The sequence below is a fragment of the Mchenga conophoros genome, linkage group LG23, assembly GCF_057382185.1.
Source record: "Mchenga conophoros isolate Kocher_MC1m ecotype Shallow Benthic linkage group LG23, M_conophoros_male_GT1.1, whole genome shotgun sequence".
Classification (NCBI taxonomy): Eukaryota; Metazoa; Chordata; class Actinopteri; order Cichliformes; family Cichlidae; genus Mchenga; species Mchenga conophoros.
The window spans coordinates 24,038,443-24,057,809 of NC_140547.1; the positions used below are offsets into that span (position 1 = coordinate 24,038,443).

Consider the following 19,367-nt stretch of genomic DNA (forward strand, 5'->3'; position numbering starts at 1 on the left):
CAGCTGCAGAGGGAGCTGCTCAGTCCTAGATCCTGCAGTTTCCTGTCCAGCTTCGAGGGAACGATGGTATTGAATGCTGAGCTGTAATCTACAAACAGCATCCTCACATACGTGTCTCTCTTCTCCAGGTGTGACAGGGCAGTGTGTAGTGTCAGGGCTATGGCATCATCAGTGGACCTGTTGTGGCGGTATGCAAACTGTAGAGGGTCCAGTGAGTCGGGTAGTGCAGAGCAGATGAAGTCCCTGACCAGCTTCTCGAAGCATTTGCTTACGATGGGGGTCAGGGCTACAGGTCGCCAGTCGTTCAATGAGGAGATGGTGGAGGATTTGGGTACAGGGACGATGGTGGCCATTTTGAAGCAGGCTGGGACTACAGACAGAGAGAGGGAAAGGTTGAAGATGTGCGTGAACACTCCAGCCAGCTGAGCCGCGCATGACCTGAGGACGGGGCCGGGAATCCCGTCCGGACCAGTAGCTTTGCGTGCGTTCACCTTCCTGAAGCACTTCCGCACATCCTCCTCAGACACAGTGTGCGCACTGACGTCATCCGCGGTGCGCACACTGTCCGGTCTCATGGTGTTCGCTGCGTCGAATCTAGCGTAGAATACGTTTAGATCCTCACACAGAGAGGCCGTGGTCTGCGGTGTGCTGGTTTTCCCTCTAAAGTCTGTGATCGTGTTTAGTCCCTGCCACATACTCCGAGGGTTGTCAAACTGTTGCTCCACCCTGTCCCTGTACTCACGTTTGGCTGCTTTGATCGTCTTCCGGAGTTGGTAATGTGCGTGTTTGTAGTCCGATGTGTTCGCGGAGGCAAAGGCGGTGTTCCGTGCCGCCAGTGCCGCGCGAACATCTCCGTTAATCCAGGGTTTTTGATTTGGGAAGGATTTGACTGTTCTGGATGGGACGACATCTTCCACGCATTTCCTGATAAATCCACAGACTGAGTCTGTGTATTCATCAATGTCTCTGGCGGCCACGTGAAACATTTCCCAGTCCGCGTGATCAAAACAGTCCCGCAGCGCAGACTCCGATTGGTCCGTCCAACAGTGCACCGCCCTCCGGGTTGGAGCTTCCTGTTTCAGCTTCTGCCTGTAGGCGGGCAGGAGCAGGATGGAGCAGTGATCTGATTGGCCGAATGGGGCGCGGGGGAGGGCTTTGTACGCATCCCGGAAAGAGGTGTAACAGTGGTCGAGTAGCCGGTTTCCACGTGTGTTGAAAAGGATGTGTTGATGGAGTTTTGGTGAGACTTTCTTCAGGTTTCCCTTATTAAAGTCTCCGGCTGTGATAAACGCTGCCTCTGGGTGTGCGGTTTCCTCGCTGCTGATCGCGCTGTACAGTTCCCTGAGTGCACGGTCAGTGTCGGCTTGTGGGGGAATGTAAACAGCCGTAATAATCACTGCTGTAAATTCCCTCGGTAGCCAGAATGGCCGGCACTTAATCATCAGGTACTCCAGGTCCGGTGAGCAGAAGGATTTGACCGGGTGCACGTTCGCATAATCACACCAGCTGTTGTTGATCATGAAACACACACCACCGCCTCTGCTTTTCCCAGTAATATCCTGTGACCTGTCCGCGCGGTGCACAGAGAACCCCGGCAGTTGTATTGCGGAGTCCGGTACTTTGTCCGATAGCCAGGTTTCTGTGAGGCAGATCACGCAGCAGTCCCGCATCTCTCGCTGGAATGAGATCCGTGCCCGAAGCTCGCACAGCTTGTTCTCCAGAGACTGCATATTAGCCAGTAATAAACTGGGTAACGGTGGTCTGTAAGTGCGCCGTCTCAGTCGAACCAGAACGCCAGATCTTCTCCCTCTGCGTCGGCGTTTGCGGCCTCCAGGGCCAGAGAACAAAGGCGTCTCAGGTGAGATGAATGGGGGGTCTGCAAACGGAGCGTCCGTGTTGCAAAACTTGAACTCCGGAAAGTTATAAGAAAGACCGTCTTTTATGTCCAGTAAGGTTTGTCGGTCGTACACAAGGAGACAAGTGCTGCTCGTGAAAAAATAAAGGAAAAGTAAAATTAAACACAGAAGAAAGCCGTTGCTTGGGGGAGCTCGCGACGAGGCTGCCATACTCGGCCCCATCTTGAGGGAAATGAGATGAAAACAGAAGGCATTTTCCACATATTTCTGCAACACCAACGATGATAGTGAATGGACTGGTACTTATGTAGCGTTTTTTTACTCTGTTTAAGCATTCAAAGTGCTTTCTAACTACAAGATTCGTTCATTCAAGCACACACTCATACAACCACTTTTTTCCTATGCCTAAACACTCGTATGGCCAGAGGGGCAAAATAGCGTGTGATAGCGGTGATATGTGTTGTTTAGTTTTGTTGGTGATTTACAAATGTTGCACTTGGTAGCGTCTCGCCTGTCCCCAAAGACCCAGTTGCCTTCTTTAGAAACAGCCAAACTCGGAAACTTATCTGCCAGTTCGGCAAACAGTCTGAACAGAGTAGTGGCAGGCATATCTGCTCTTTAGGAGTGCTTGCAGTTTTTCTTGACTCACCGTATCTGTAGTGGAATTTAGCATTTGAAAGAGTTCTGGCAATATGAGACATTAATCACTTTGACAATTTTGATTGATTGATTGAGATATATGAAAAGTTTTAGGCTTTTTGTAAAAGCTGTTTGTCCTGATGAATATCTAAACGCAGGTTTTATGTCCTTTATGTCCACTGAAATCAAAGCTGAAACCCTTCCTATTACTTTAGGTAGGAGTGTGGTCTGTTTAACATGACTTGACTCTACTGTTTTAAGGATGGAAGCTGAGGAGACACAGAAGAATTAATGAGATTTTGCTTGTCAAAGTGTCTCCAAAAGCCACATTTTAGACCACAACTCAAGAACTTATCCACTGAATGTGCCAATTTTTCTACATAGACACTTAATAGGATAAAAGAAGCAATGACTTTTTGAGGTTTTGAAGAATTCCCTGAAGTTCTTTTAAGTGGGAAAGGCAAAAAAATTTTCACACAGTCTAGTTCACAGAGATTGCCGCCATCAATCACACGCTCCAAGATTATGTCAATGCTTAGAGTCGGAGGGGAAAAAAAAGAAAACAAAGCTTCCCGGTGTATTCTGTCAGACTCCTGTGAAGTACCGAGGGCTAGATGTTATCTCGGAGGGAAAAGCATAAACAACTCGGAGCGCTCAACCTGTTATTGACTTTGGATTAATCTTGCTAATCGTGATCATCTCAACTCGCCTAACTACATTGCTCAGTGTAGCACACACGTGTCCAAACAAAGTCCAGTACGCAACTCCTAAATTAAAACTAAGTATGAGTCATGATGATGAAGTTATGTATGGGTGTTGAGATGACCCACATTCTTAGTGTTTGTCAAGCACACTGTTGTCCAGATTCACATCACAGGGAGGCATTTATCATACATACTTGGTCAGACTAACAGTGTTTCTGAGTGTCTAATGCAGATTATTGCTCCACAACATCAAACAAGGACTATGTTGCTGATTAGAAACGTGTCTTTTTGGAAAATAAAGACGTTATTAGGCCACATGGCAGCCTGAAAAGGCGTGTGTTCTTTGTGTGCTCACAGCAGAACCTCATCACATTTCACCTCGTCAATAATTGATGGTCTTCGGTGGTGAGGTAAGGCTCATTGTGCCGGGTTGTCTGGCTGCCTGGCTGGCTGGCTGGCTGGGTGTGAGAGGTGCTGACATGTGGCTCATGTTTTTCCGCTGCCCTTCACTGCAGACGGGGGTCCGTGACGAGCGACAGGAGGTCAGGAACCAGCTGTGGCTGGGAAACGGGGGATCGCCGCGGGTCAGGCCACTCCTCGCCATCCACCACAGTGCTTCGTGGTGATTGATTGAACCTGCCTAATGCATTGGGACCAATTGAACGGTCACAGATGTGCAAGCCCCACCCCCTCAGACGCCCGTGCAGATGAAAGTGTTTACACCGACGCTGATTTTGATGCCATCTCGGCATTTGGGGTTCGACTGCAGAAAGGAATTCCTGCATTAAAGTCTTAAGGAAATGATGCTTTAATGATACGTTGCCTTTGTTGGTACAGGACTTTTTAATTACACATAATGAAGTGGGACTTTTTCAAGTTCATTTTCTCCATGACAATGTCAGGGAATCCATGCAGAACATGAGAAATTAGAGTTGTGCAAATGCATTTCACACCCCATCTCGAGTTTACTCTCTTGGCAGTTGTAACTCTGTTTTCCTGTCAGGCTGGCTTGGATGTTGTAACTTATCAAACGCATCAGTAAGCCTATTGTCCCGCACTAGGGTTTGGGACTGGGTTGATTTTTTTGGGTGGATCGGTACAGAGAAGGTTACATAACACAGCTGTAGAAGGATTAAGGATGGGAATGACCGGTCCGGAGTCAGGATCCCTCTGAAGAGGGCGCCCTATGTGGGCCATGGGGATTGCGTGCGTATCAGGGCTCTTAACCCAGCGGGAGTGCAGACGCTAATACATAAATGCATGGCAGCTCTGCTCTCATCCAAACATTTATGCATCCCTCCTGGCCACTCTGTGTACAGTTGTGGCTGAGAACGATTGAAATGTTTAGCTCCCCCATAAGCCTCGATGACAATACTAGAGAGATGGTTTATATTTATGCATCTTTTATGCATCAGGATGCATGTGTTTATGTCAAAGTGAGTAACTTCTGCAGGGAAAAAGCTGAACCAGTATGTGGTGTTTAAGAGGACAGATTAAACGCACTTGATAGTGGTGTACAGTACCGCGAGGGAAAGAGGAAACCAAAATACAGGAGACAGCGCTTCTCCCTCTTTCATTATGTGCTTAGCAGCAAACAATGTACAGTGGATTAAACCACCTGTATGGAAGAGCCGTGATAACAGTGATGAAAACACGGGCTAAACGTCTGCCTCCCACAATGTAGTTCAAAGCGCAGGGCTCCACAACATGTCAGCTCAAGCTGTGATTGATCCTCTCTCGGCCCTGACAGGTCGTGTCTTTGCATGCATGCACGCCACCGCCGCTGCGACGCTAGAGAAAGAGCGGGTGCACACGGAGGGTTTACACAGCGTCTGAGCTCAGGAGACTGAGCAGAGGAAACAGGGTTGATCTGCTGTGAATGCGGCGGGGCGGGTGTTATGTTCGCTCTGCGCCGCGCTGTCTGTCTTATCTCAGAGACGGGGCGGCGTTTGACGCTGAAGGAAATGCATGTGAAAAGGAAAGACGTGATCTGTGAGGTGTGTGGGTGGATGGCAGGTAGTGCGAGTTAAGAATGTAACAAAGCAGGTGCACAAACGAGGCATGTAAGCCAAGATTTTCATCACAAACTAGATGTTAAATCACTGTTTAAGCTTTAAGTGGACTCTACTAGAGCTGCATTATATGATTTATAGTTCAAAATAAGCTTTATTTATCTTACACAAAGCCACTGTCTGAAACCAGCTCCTTCCTTTATGAAAACTTCATCCTGACTGGTCCCGCTTTACAAACAGAGATTAAACAGCAGGTGGGTGGGGCTTCTGTGATGACTGTGCTAGGGCTAACTGCTCGTTTGAAGCCAAGAGTAGAAAAAAAAAACCTGTCTGAAACTGAGTTTGTTTGAAGCCTGCGCCTGTGACTCACAAACTACGCTCAATATTTGAACACTTGACCATGTTTAATACAAGCATTGTAACTGTATTAAATCCACTTTAAAGTACTGCTTTTTGACATGATCAGACTACATGACCACCTTACTCTCGTTGCATTTTGTGTACTGAAGAGAAGTGCACTTGCAACTGGGGCTATCAGATACCCAAATCAGGTGGTTTGGGTATCTCCACTGGTGCTTGGTGGGATTTCCTTGTTTAGTAAGTCATCACCACTATCAGGTGATTGCAATCAGCAGGAGAAACTGGAGGCCCACACCCCACACGGGTTTCAGCGGAGGTAGAACGTGTGCACACGGTCAGCTGTCAGCTTATGCTTTCATCACAAGATCAGGATGTAGAAGACAAACGCATCAAGTGTGAAATATATAAAGTTCGAGTCCAAAGAGAATCATTCACTTTTCTGCCTCAATGAAAATGTTTTTAGCTCATTTAAAGGACGGCAGGAAGCAAAATATCCAGGGCTGAAAATCTAAGCAAACATGGAAGTGTGTCAAACTGCAGTTCGTCAAGTGGCCACTTGAGGCTCACTCTAAGGGTCCCATATTAAAATAAACCGGATTACAGCGTGCTAATCTTCTGCAGCTATATTGGGGGTACCTGCGAGCAGCATTAATGTGTTATTAGGGCTGCTCGCATTAAGCTAACCATTAGTGAGCTTGTCATGCTTTCTTCTAGGTCCAAAAATTCAAGATGGTGACAGCTGTAATGGTGTAGATCTAGAATCCAAAAGTCCACAAACAAAAGGGTGATGTCACTGTGGCCACATACATCTTTTATATACAGTCTATGGGCAATAAACACAAACAATCTGACAGGTTATAAACAAAACCCAGATTATCCTGATTTATGTGGAAAGCTCTGGCTTGTCTGTTCTATTCGTGTCTTCCCACTGTGACGGATTACATGCTTTCAGTATGGTTTTGATAATTTGGCTGCATCGCTGTCCAAACTGTTGGCTGATTGTTTGCCTGCTCAGGTTTCTAGCCCCTGTAAAACTTTGTTAATGTTATCATAACCACTCGAAACAACGTCCATAACTGGGAAAATAAGACCCGGCTTGTTATAAAATGGAATTACCCTTTAAAATGAGGCGTTTAGGGACCGCGTGCCTGCGTTTTGACCCGTTTGGACGACATTCATGAGAACATGTGGAGGGAAAAATGAAAACATCGTAATTAATGTGTTAACATGGCTCTTTGCATACCAAACTAGAGCCTTCTGCGAGAGATGGGCTTGAGATAAACTCCCTGACTCTAACAGCCGTCAGGTTGGACTCTGTCTGACTATTTCGGGGCCAGTTTACACAGCTGGTAAAAGTTTACGACGTGATGGATCTCGCATCCATTGTGGTTGAAATGCACATGACAAATTTAGAGTGGAATATGTCAGCCTAAACACAGGCATAAACACACACAGAGTACATTACAGATTGCATTCATGTGCGCTTGAATGCAGATATCATATAATTCCACACCAGCGCCAACTGGATGCAAGACGTCGCCAGTGAGCGTTTTTCACTGGAATACTGTTTTGACTACCGCTCGTGCCAATTACTATAATTACGTTTAACACAGAATGTCAAATTGTTCTATATTTGGCGGCGATTTTTGCCGCCGGGCGCAGTTGGCTCATGCTCCGTTGCTCCTGGAACATGCCTGTACATAAGTGGCCTGAAACTTAACCCTTTACAGCGCTGTGACGCTCAGCCATAACACAGACTGGAGGAATGCCAGGCCGGTCCCGTTTAACAAAACAATATCTGCAGTGAGAACTTCCAGAGAGTTTTTTTTTTTTTTAAATGAAAGTGGTGTAATGGTGTACAGTGTGCTGTAATGGGAAGAGACACATTGTGTAATGTAAACACGAGTGTTTTAGTCAGGTGTGGAGCATGCGTTCACACGGAATTTATGAATGCAGTAACCAATGCAGTAAAAGTCCAGAATACACACCCAAACGCACACGCGCACACACCCCTGCTTGCTTCACAGCATCGGCACTCTGCTCGACTTCCTCCTGAATTCGTCACCGCCACAGTGCGTGTTTCACAATCGGCTCGTTTAGCTCGCCTTTGTCTTAATCAGTGTTTTCCCATTAGAGGAATCACTGCAGTGGGAATGCCATCCAGGAGCAGAAACGTAGCCCACCTTGTATTTTGCCTGTTCAGTTCAGACGGTTGATTCATCCATCTCTGTCAGCTGTCTCTTAATCACCGGGGGGTTTTCCCTCCGACAGGTAAGCCGCTCAGAAACAACGGCGTCTTGTCAAAGACTGCGAGGCGGTGAGGAGTTGTTACTCATGAGCTATTTTTGGGGGGTTTGGATGTCTGCTATTGTTGAAGAAATGTGAAAAATGTGCAGGTGATTGGGATTACTCGGGCTGTCTGGTGTATCAGCTTCTTTATTGGGTCCCACAGCCCCACATTAGGTGTGCTGTGAAGACAAAACAGTCGGGAACAAGACTTTGACAGGAACTTTCCTCCTGAGCTGCACACCTAAGGTTTTGTAAGATGATGCAATTCATTTATTAGGTTTGGTTTTTTTGACTCGTTACTGTCTTTTTTAAGTAAGTTAATTATTTTCAAGTATTTTTTAAAGCAACTATCATATCAGCACTGTAACAAAAAATAATTTCCCCCAGGGATCAATAAAGTATTCTGATTCTGATTCTGATTGATTCTGATATTTACCTCCTAGCAGACCTGGCTTTCAAGCCAGTCTGCAGAAACATTAATAAGTGGGTGATAACACATCATGCGCCTCTAGTAATGCATGTAGAGTACTATATTTACAACAATAATGACTTGAACAGATTCACTCAGAGGCTACGCTGCCAAAGGAGGCTTTTTGATCCCCTTACACATTTGTTGTTTTCCCAGAAATACGGATAGAAACACTTGTATACTGACAAGCCTTCAGCAAACACATTCACAGTCTGGCTTGTCCTGGAGCACCGCTTCAGTTGTTGTGGATGCCTCAGGAGGGGCTTTAAAACAGGGTTTTTTATTATCCGTGCTAGTGTGCCAAGATTTATCCCATTAAAGTCTGGAATGCCCTCACGTGGGAAATGGATTGGATGTGCACAGTCAATTTCTTTGTTCAGCTCTGTGCGTATTTGTGTGGAAGAGTTTGTTATGAGTGTGTGTGTGTCTGCCTGTAAGGCTGTAGGGTCTGGCACGAGGATGCCCAGCTTTTTTTTCTTTTCTTTTTTTTGTTTCCTCTGAGCTATTTTTGTCTGGATAGAACCGCGAACTCTGTTTTGCGTAGTTAGCCGACGACCTCGCCTCTTCCATGTGTGTGTCTGCTGGTTTGCTTGCAGGTGTGTGTGGGTTCTGCCGAAGTTGGAGATAGATGGAGGGCAGAAGTGTTGGTTTCTTGTATAGTGAGCTGATATTGATCTTGGATATCTGATACCAACCACTTAGTAAACAAGAAATGATTAGCTAAGTCGAGGAATTTGATTTGCCCAGTAGAGAGCTTGAGTGTCCTCTGATGATGATAAATTTGATTTTGCAGCTGAGGGGAGGCTTCTCTTTCCATTTTCATCACAGCCTTTAGGCACGAATAGAGGGAGTGAGTCTTAGGTGTGAAGACGGTGGTTGATGTTTTTGTAAGATAAAAGTAAGATGAAAGATGGAAACAAAACAAGAATCGCTCTAAATAAAAGGATAACTAAGTGGTTTCAGGTTTGTGAGGTATGATATCCTATTGGAGGAATATCAGGATTGATTGTCTGGCAGCTGGACGTCTTTATGTTGAAGATGTTTCATCTCTCATCCAACAAAAGTCGACTCAAGGCGCTTTACATTGTAAGGTAAAGACTCCACAATAATACAGAGAAAACCCCAACTATGAATCCCCCTATAAACAACAACCTGGAGAGACTGGGGAGGAAAAACTCCTTTTTAACAGGAAGAAACCTCAGGCAAAACAAGACTTAGCCATCTGCCTTGACTGGTTGGGGATGAGGAGAGGGAGACAGGGCAAAAGACAAGTACCCATGCTGGGTGTCCCTTAGTGTATTAATAGCTAACTGTAGCAGAATGTACCGCGACCGTGGCTCAGGGGTTTGGGAATCGCATCTGTAACCGGAAGGTCGCCGGTTCGATCCCTGGGCTCTCTGTCCTAGTCGTTGTGTCCTTGGGCAAGACACTTTACCCTACTTGCCTACTGGTGTTGGCCAGAGGGGCCGATATGGCAGCCTCGCTTCTGTTAGTCTGCCCCAGGGCAGCTGTGGCTACACCAGTGTGTGAATGAATAGTGGTATTGTAAAGCGCTTTGGGTGCCTTGAAAAGCGCTAATAAAATCCAATCTATTATTAACTTGGTGACATTTTCACTAAAAGTTTTGACGTGTAAAAAAAATCCAAGTGGTCCCGGGATTGATCCTTGAGGTACACCTTTGGTATGCTTGGAAAATTATTAGTGGTTGCCTGGTGACTGCATTGGATTTTTGTTTGGTTGCAGCCAGTTGCAACAACCAGCTGATCAGAGGTTGAGCCTGTAATAGCCTCAACGTCTGGGTGACCAGCTTTGATCTCAAGGTGATTTCACAGGTCGTCTGGTGTGAGGCAACCAGCCTCAAACTACTTTGGTCTGACTCAAATTGATTGCTGTTGCATTGCAATCAACCTGAGTCACTCTGTGATGCGTCTCCTTGCAATATTAACAAATGCAAGAATTTCAAAGGCAATGAGATTGCAAGTCCGTTCCACATAGTCAAAATAATGTAAGCTGTGCCACTGTTTTCTTTCACTGCCTTTTTTAAAGCGACTGTTGTATTAAAAGCTAGAAGCTAAATGCTAATTTATGCATTTAATTTATGCGTTTCATTTGGACAAATGTTTTGTCACTCATCCAAGTAACCTTTTCAGTCTAAAGACTTTCAAAATCAACTTCATGTGATTTACTTACCTGGATGATTATTGAGGTATGCGTTGAGCATGCATTAAGGTATTTAACACCTAAACCTAACCAGTGAAAGAAGTGAGGATAAAAAGAGAGGGAAAAATTTAATTAATGTTCAAGGTCCAAAGAAAACGGAACGAATGGGATCCTGGTTGGAAACCCAACATCCTCCTCTTCCCTATCTTCTGTTGTGATCTTTTGAGGACTCTTTCCAGCTGTCTGGAAACCACGAATGTAGTGCTGGCACCAAGGCCAAAGAGCTACCTTGTGGATAATGGAGACATGCAGGTGGCCTCTCATAAAATTGCATTATCAAAAACTCTGGGACAAGAATGGTTTGCATTTTCTAAGACATACTAGAGTCCCACATGCATAGCACTTACATGATCAGTGGACTAGTAGAGAATGAATATGTTTTTGGGTACTTCTTGATTTGCCACTTTGTGAGCACTCAGACCTGGCACACTGAGCTGCTGATTGACCACACACTGACTCATTCTTATTTTCCTTCCCCCCTCTCTCTCTCTCCCCTCCATCTCCTGTTTCTTTGGTTTAGGGAAAAGCTGGCTGTGGCTCGCCTGCAGAGGGAAGTCGCACGGAGCAAGAGCGAAGGAACAATGGTAAAGTACAGTGGAAGTGCTTGGCCCTATCATCTTCACGAAGCCAGAAAAGCCACAGTATGTTCACTCCACGTACATACCCACACAGAAACCGTCAGGCTCTGCCAAAACTGTTGTGTTGGCTGAGTGTCTCGACACCTCATCAGAAGCTCTTGAAGGCAGTAATCCTGTAGAAATGCATGTGTAGGCAATAATAGAAGCAAGTACAAAAATACTGTGTTATGTGACAGTTGCCTGTTTGTGGAAAAAGCAGTGCGTTGCATAAATTTGACCTTTTCTGCACAAACTACAGGTACTTGAATGCACTGCCAGGCTCTGTGACCGTAGAATGCTGCACACTGCATCGTGTCTCTGGTAGAAAGTGCTGATGTGCCGTTCTTTTATGAGTTCTGGAGGTGGTCATTAGCATACATATGCGCTCAAAGCAGCGTATATGTTTGTGTCTGCGTTTCCACAAGTGTGTCTGAATGCATTTATAGAGTGTGTGTTTGTAAGCGAGGTCAGGAAGCGAGAAGAACCGGGTGATGAAGCGGGGCTCAGCTGATTGCAGCCTCTGAGCAGACGCTTTAACCACAGGCCCAGCTGTTTCACTGCACCCCAGTGACGCCTCTGATTCTGTGTGGCAGCAGGCCTAAAGCTACAGCACACAAGGGCCGACACGCTCCGAGATCTCCTCACCGCTGCGTGTGATTATTGATCCCCAAAGGAGGAATGCTCTATTTTTTCTTCATACCTCTTCAGAGTTGTAGAGGTCAGAGCACAGGGTCAGATACTGAGCAGAGCTCCCTCCTTGGAGATGGGCAGGGGTTTGGCATGTTGCTCAAGGGCATTTTAGCACAGTAGATACTGAATTTATTGGCTGTACCAGATGTGTAGCTAAGTTTGTGCTTCGGCTCGTAAATATAGACACTAAAAGAGCACAGACAAAGACCGGCTTTACCTCTAGGACTTGTTGATGTCAGCAGATGTCAGAGGAAATCACGCCGGAGTCAGCCAGCGCTTACTTTCTGACCTCTGGTTGACTCCAAACTGTCGCCCCCAAGCATGGCCCAGTGTGTGAAACAAGAAGGTTCATTATTGATTTTGAAAAAGGTTCAGCATTGATGGGTTGACATACTGTTGATGAATGGAATATGAACCTGACCATCACTGTTCCTTATAGGCTAGTTGTTTAAGTTGTGTCCAGTGTGTTGTGAAATGAAAATGTATATGTAGATGAAACTGATTTGGTGTTAGACCTCAATATTAAGCTATTCAAAAAATTCATTCACTGTGTATGTGTTTGGGTTGTCAGTTTTGGGATTGAAATATTAAAGAAAACAAATGAAACTGAGACTTTTCAAAGTTGCTGGGAAAGAAGTTTTTCCTGCAAGTTTGCGTGATCATATTTTTGTGATGATATTTGGGCGACGTGGTCCAAAACAGCCGTCCTTTTTAAGATACATTTGGGCCAGATCTGACAGACTAAACAGCCCAAAATCAAGTTAGTGTTTGTTGAAGAATAAAAGGGCCATGGACACTTGGTGATTGGTGGTATTTCCCTTTAAAATCAAATTTTGTACAAACCCAAAAGATCTTTGTTTCAACCACAGAATGTCTGTAACAGGCTGAAGTAGCCACTTTGAAGTTTGTGGGTTACTGTGTTGAAGCCTCTTGTTTAGTTGTTTGGTCACTGATATCCTACGCTACAGTTACAGTAGGGAACAAAACAGTAACTGGAGATCTCAGTGTGGCCAAAATGAGTGAGACTGTGTAAGATCACCACTCATAGTCAGATGAGATCTTCAAAGTGATTTGAAGGCGATAAAAAAGTCAGTCTGCTCTCAGTTTGCAGTTGAATGGGGTCAAATTGACAATGAGATGCAATCTGTTTGTGATAATACAGTGACCGAGTGTGATAAATTATCAAAAATGATAAATCTGCTTACGTTCAGACCCGAGCCACAGATATGAAACAGAAATTCTTCCACAAACAGCCACGTAGCTGCTGCAAGAGGGTGATTTAACTGCAAAATGACATTGGTGCTCGATAACCTTGCTTTTATATAGGAATGTACCCAGAAAACAACCAGTTGTTTGAGTTACATTCTGAGTTCCTACAAACTTCTAATCCGATGGTCACATTGTCCTGTGGTTGATTCATTTTGTGCCATGAACACAGTTTTCTTGGAGACCCACATTCTGGTCCACCAAACCAAATGCCAGCCATAAGCAGGAGATGTGTTGATGCACGCTCTGTCATCAAGGCGAAGAAGTCCCAGAAAGCGGAATCTGTTCATCTGGATGTTGTGTTTTCAGTGGGAAAGCTCTGAAGCCTCCCAGGAATACCAGTGAGAAAGTCAAAGGGAGTCCATTTGGATGTTGCGTTGGACATCCCCACTGAAAACACATCATTCAGATGAACAGATTCAGCTTTCTGGGGCACAAGTAGGAGAGTTCATGTGGACCACACCAGCAGAGGTTGGTTGCAGTTGCCCCCCACTTTTTCCTTTCTTTTACCTGCGTGTGCTCACACCAAAGTGACAACACGTTTGTGTGTCAACACCTCCTCCTCTAACAGTAACCCAGCTTCCTCTGACCTCAGTGCAGCCCAACCAAAATATATCTTTCGCCATGCCGCGAGCCTCCCCAGAAGGCCCGGCTCTCCAACTGACACGACTGGATGACATGCTAATTATTACTTTAGAGGGCGACGTGAGTTACTGTCTGCGCATGCACAGTGTTGAGAGAGGGATGAGTTATCTGTGCCAGACAGGAGGAGGGTGAGGGAGGGGGGGGTATGGAGGAAGAAAGGGAGGAGGGGGATATCACTAAGCTCCATTTGAAATTGGGATTATCCCCATTGGATTCCCCTTCCACTCTCTCTCTGGCATTCCTGGGAGGCTTCGGAGCTCAGGCGAGGTTCTTCAATAGGAGTGAAAAAAGAGGCTGCTGTGTAAAGGAGATAATTGTCAAAGTGCTGCCAGAGTGAAGTGGAAACTGCAAACCACCCCCAGCCTGCGTCCAGTCATAGACCCCCAAAACCCATCGCCTTCTTCCCCAACATCCCCCACATCTTCGCCTGCAAGGGGATGAACCGATAGAGTCAGATTAAAACAGCGCAGACTTTTGAAGTGGCACTACCCCGCCTCTGTATCTGATGCCTCTCTTTAGCAGCCTCTGATCGCTGCCTCGATCTGATCGCATAAGGCGATCAGAGATGCCGCGAGAGTGTGCGGCAGTGTTTTTGCAGCGCCATCACGACTGCATTGTGTAGGAAAAAGAAAGGGAAGGGTATCTTTATGATCGTGCAGGGCGCTAGGAAACATCGCCACAATCGTAAGCCTCGGGTTGCGCATGTGAAACAGCACTAACTGCACAGTTTACTGAGGAGTGTGTGCTTTAATTCGGCGTCCCGCCGCGAAGCACGCATACTGCTGGCAGCTTGAAGCTGCACAACTCTTGTTATGGATCGTTTGGGAGAATCACATGAAACCTTTTTAAATAATTTGCAGGGCAATCAGTAATTAGGCCTGCGCTGCATTTCACCACATATATGACCACACAAGATGCGTTTTGTTATTAGTGAAAATGATCCGCCTGTCTTACGCCTCTCACTGCTTCTTAAACTTCACATCAAGGCTCGGACGTGCTGCTTTTGGCCCACTCTGCTGAAACTCCTGCTAGAAAAACAGCAGGTTTCCCTTTAGGTGTTTGACAAAGCACAGGTCGGGGTTTATACTGCGAGAGTCTCGGCCTCTTTCCAGCAAGCTTGCTCCCGTTTGTTCGCGGCCTCGTCGCTGCTGTAGGTTTTCCCTGGAATTCTTCCCGATCCCAGAGGCGTGGTGCGGTGAGGTGCCGGGCAGGGCAGGGCAGAGCTGCTCTCTGTCTCCCACTTTTCTTTTGATGCCACTCCGAAGTGCAGTCTAAGTCCATCAGGGGCAGGATGCCGAGGTTTCCTGTCAGGGGCAGAGAACACAAGTCTGCGTGTAGGCTTGTAAAGGCGGCGCTGCCTGCTCTGTGGGCTGAGGGGGCGGAGGGGGGCTGGGCTCGCCATTAAAAAGGCATTTAAAGCTGTTAGGTGAGATTATGACCGCTGGAAACGGCTGTCTAAACAACATGTGAAAATAAATGATCTGGCTTTGAGAACAACTAGCTTTATTTTTCTTTGGGTTTTGTGGATGCTCTGTGATATCCGAGCCTCGCCTCGTGCATACCCACACATTGCCGTTTCCATGGGCGCTCGGGCTGATTGCGGCGTTTGATTCTTTCACGGTTGAGCGAAGCATACATGCAAGTGATAAAAGGGAATTGTTTTTTTTATTTGCCTCAACTCCTCGGCTTAATTGAGCAACTTGCTCATTTAAAAATCTGATTTCTCCGGAGCATTTCATGTAGAAAATGAAGTTAAGATAAAGGAGGAGGACGATGGGGGAGGCGCTGCGTTTGTGAATATAAAGTGAGAGCACAGCATGGTTAAATAAGCCTCCAAGCCACGATAGGAATCAGCTATTTCTGTACATGAAAATGGATTTTGCGTGTGCTGCAATCTTCAAGAGTGTGTGACATAGTTTGTAACGCCACATCAAGTAACATTTGCGGTTCTCTGATGAGGGAATGCCCCTTTTTTAACAGGTCGTTTCACCTGAATCTATCTTGTTGCTACTTCAGCTTCAGGATTTCATTCAATAATTCAACATAGTCACTGAAGAAGCAGCCCTGGATAGCTCTGCAGTATGTCTGTGTTGGACTTTTACAAACATTTACACACTTTTATAGCTGGTATCAAGATTCTAAGCTAAAGCATGACTTGGGGTAGGCTTTAATGTAGACTGATAGAGGAGGTGTCAGATATTCCAGGAAATATCTGACTTAAATAATCCACCTACTCGTCGAGAGGTCGGTGAGTTCATCCCCTTGCTCTTTTCACCTACATGTTGAAGTATCCTTGGGCAAGATATCGAACCCAGAGTTGCTAAGAAAAGCAGCACTCCAGACAAGGGGTGGTTAAGAGTGAGGACCCAACATCAATGGTAAATAATTTTTATACAGTGCTTTTTAATGCATTTCTTATATTACACAGGATGCATCAAAGAGCAACTGGGTTTAGTATCTTGCCCAAGGCATACAGGCTGGAGCAGTCAGGGATCAAACCACCAACCTTTGGATTAATAGATGATCTGCTCTACCTCCTGAGCTACAGCCAGGCCAAAGACAGGCAAGCTTGTTTAACAAAAAAGCAAGATGTCTATTTTGGCTGATGGCAGGCAGTACAAAACAGTTCAAAACACAGGAAAACATGCTGGAAACCCTGTGGCGAGGAGGTGGTGACTATAAATACTGAATTCTTTGCTGAATTAATCAGCAAAGATGACACAATGAATCAAAACTAAAAGCAAAGCACAGTGAACTAACTCTCATAATAAAGCAGGAAGTGGGAAAACCAAATGGGGAAAATGCAGACACATGGATGAACTTAGCAAGGAAACTTGACAAAGGTGAAATGAACACTGAGGGAGGAATAAACTCCAAAGCACCAGGGAACTAGGAATAGCACTAATTACACTAAAGAGGAATATATGAGGGTAAATGTAAACACTAAACAAACCAGAAATTAAATAGATCTTAAAAATAAACAAAACTCTAAAGTCCAAAAACTTAAAAACGCTCAATAAATGGACCACAGGTTGTTCCACTTTCTCAAGTGTCACTACAGCTTAGAGAGTAGCTGGTGAGTGTTTACAACAAGTTGCTATCTCTCTTGCAAACTGCTAGCAACAGCATCAATATGCTAGTGACCAAAGCGATCGCAAGGAGTTTGTTTTACCTATTAGTGCCTGTTAGCAACCTCCAGCAACCACTTGCCAACCAGTTGGGGAATATAAATTTTTCCTGAGCAACCTTGTAGCTGCCAACCAATCTCTGCATCTAAAACACCCTTTGCCATTTTTTTTCTTTTGTATTCTTCAGTACTTGCATTCGCTGATGGTTGGTTGGAGAAACAAGATTTACCAGCATGATGATTTTTGATGTCAGCTGTATGGTTGGCAATATCCTTTTAATTTAAGGTTCCTACTGTACTGGGTCTCAGAGGGTGGTATCTTTAGGATTAAATAGTAGATTTCACAGATGACACCGCTCTTTTGGACCCTCCTGAAACAGAACATCTTAGTATTCTAGAAAATGCTGCAACTCCTGCTGGATTGAAAGTCAGCGAGCCAAAGACTAAAGTCACATCCTTCAACTATAGAGATCATTTTAGACTTTAAACACTGATTTTATCACAATGTCACCTGGAATAAGGACAAGAAACTAATATCAATGTGGCAGCCCAGGCATCTGCATCCAGCTGAAGTTATGACTCTGACTCTCTTAATATTTTTACAAACACCCTAAAGACCAGGTAATCGCTTCACAATACCAGCTAACACACAGTGTCTATTAACAGCTATCAGATATATAATTATGCGAACTTTTGCAGGAAATGAACAAGATTTATTCTTTCTCAGTGTTCTGGCACATACGAGCAGGCTTTTGTTTGAAGGAGAGTTAGATTTGCTCCTGTTGGCTACCCCTTTGTTACAAAAAATCATCTGTATTTGTAAACAAAGACCGGAGGCAGGGGGGGAGATAAAACAAGAAGCCTTGGCCTGGATATCTGCTGGCTACACAGGCCCCCTGAGGCTAAGTCATCAGACTAGCTAATGATTGGCTGAACCGCAACAGACACCAGAAAACCGTATCAAAGAAGTCTGAAAGCAGCATAACAGCAATTACTGTCACAAACTTACTGCATTAGAAAAATACTGTGTTATACTGGAAGATAGCGAGATTTTGTCCCTGAAAGGCACCAACATTTAAAATAAACGCAAAGAATAAGACAAAAACTTTCCTGGACTTTTCCAAGATTACTAGATAAGTGTGTAGCATTTGCATATTATCACCAAATAAAACTTCTGTAATAACTAACACTGTTTAAATAACCATATGTGTGGCTTTTCTGCTCACCTGGATTACATTTAGCCAAATCAAATAAGCAAATAAGGCACACTGGCAGGGCTCCGGGTCGGCAATATTAATTAATTTTGAGCACGGGGTTTAATTAGTTAGCTGTAAGTGGATCGAGGTATGATGATTATCTGACAGTGATTTATTGGTGTGTAAAAAAGAAAAAGCACCTTCAGAGTGGACATGCTCCGTAGCGTGCTGCCAGCAGATAAAGGGGCTCTCTGACGGGCTTAAAAAGGAGAGGCTCCACGTGGAGCTCGGGCGCTCGGGGACCCTCATATAGGGTTTCTGACAGCTGTTTGGAGGATGTGTGACAGCGTGGAGGTTTGGGAACTGGGGGGGACTCAGGTGCTGTCTCTGCAGATTGGCCTTATCAGCCACGGGCAGGGGCCGCGATGGGGTCCCCCCGCAGGACTCAGCACATTCACCGGGTGACGAGCGCTGACAGCCAGGTCCAAATCGCATCTCCACACCGTCCCATTCTGGGTGTGTGTGCGTGGGTGGGGTGGGGGAGCTCCCTTGGCAATGATAAATGGGCCACTCGTATGATTTTGCATATTCCTGGGGTGTGTGTATTATTTGCCACAGTGCCCGTGGCTGTCTAAGAGAGCAGTGGTACACTCCAATAGTGGCGCTCCATGATAATTGAATTGATGGAGTCTTTTGGTGTGGGGTGGGGTGGGGTGATAAAACACTGTTTGGGCTCACTTTAGTCACAAGTAATCGGAAAACACACACTCCTGCACTTTGATGCTTTCTCTTCTGTTTCTAAACAAACAAGAGCATAATTATAATTTTTATCTTTACGACTTGTATCTGGGAGCCAGCCAGGCAGGCCAGGAGGCCCGATCCTCCTCGTGTTACACTTTCATTTGAATCCAGCCTCGCTGATGCACACAAACAGCCCGGTGGCATGTTTTATTAATGAATGGAGAACCTGCACAGTGCTTTGTGTCCCCGATGTTTGCTTTGCCAGCGAGCCTCCGAGCCGCTCCCGGCCCCTTTGATTAGGCAAAGAGCTCCAACCGAGGCAAGGGGGGGGATGTCCTGTGTAATGAAGAGATTATTGGGCCTGTACCCCCTAACCCTGAACGAGTACAGTGTATATACAGTTGCAGATGGACATCCTACAACACGATGGGACACACACACATGCACTTAACCTGATAAGGTCGCAGCACAGCACAACAAGGAGAGGCAGAGGCCTCTAATTAATTTAGAGTCCTCAGTGAATCTTAGAGGGTATG

The 19,367-nt window shown here is 45.5% G+C and overlaps 1 protein-coding gene across 7 annotated transcripts in view; it reads left to right on the forward strand.

The window, feature by feature from the left end:
* Positions 1-19,367, forward strand: part of LOC146547267 (nck-associated protein 5-like) — a 184,596-nt gene that overhangs the window by 86,605 nt on the left and 78,624 nt on the right. For 4 of the 7 annotated variants that reach the window (XM_085264297.1, XM_085264291.1, XM_085264293.1 and 1 more), the window contains one exon: positions 11,070-11,190. In XM_085264297.1, coding sequence (XP_085120423.1) covers positions 11,070-11,190 — 121 coding nt within the window. The remainder of the gene's footprint in view (positions 1-11,069; positions 11,191-19,367) is intronic. The other 3 variants (XM_085264292.1, XM_085264294.1, XM_085264296.1) reach the window with 1 other exon arrangement.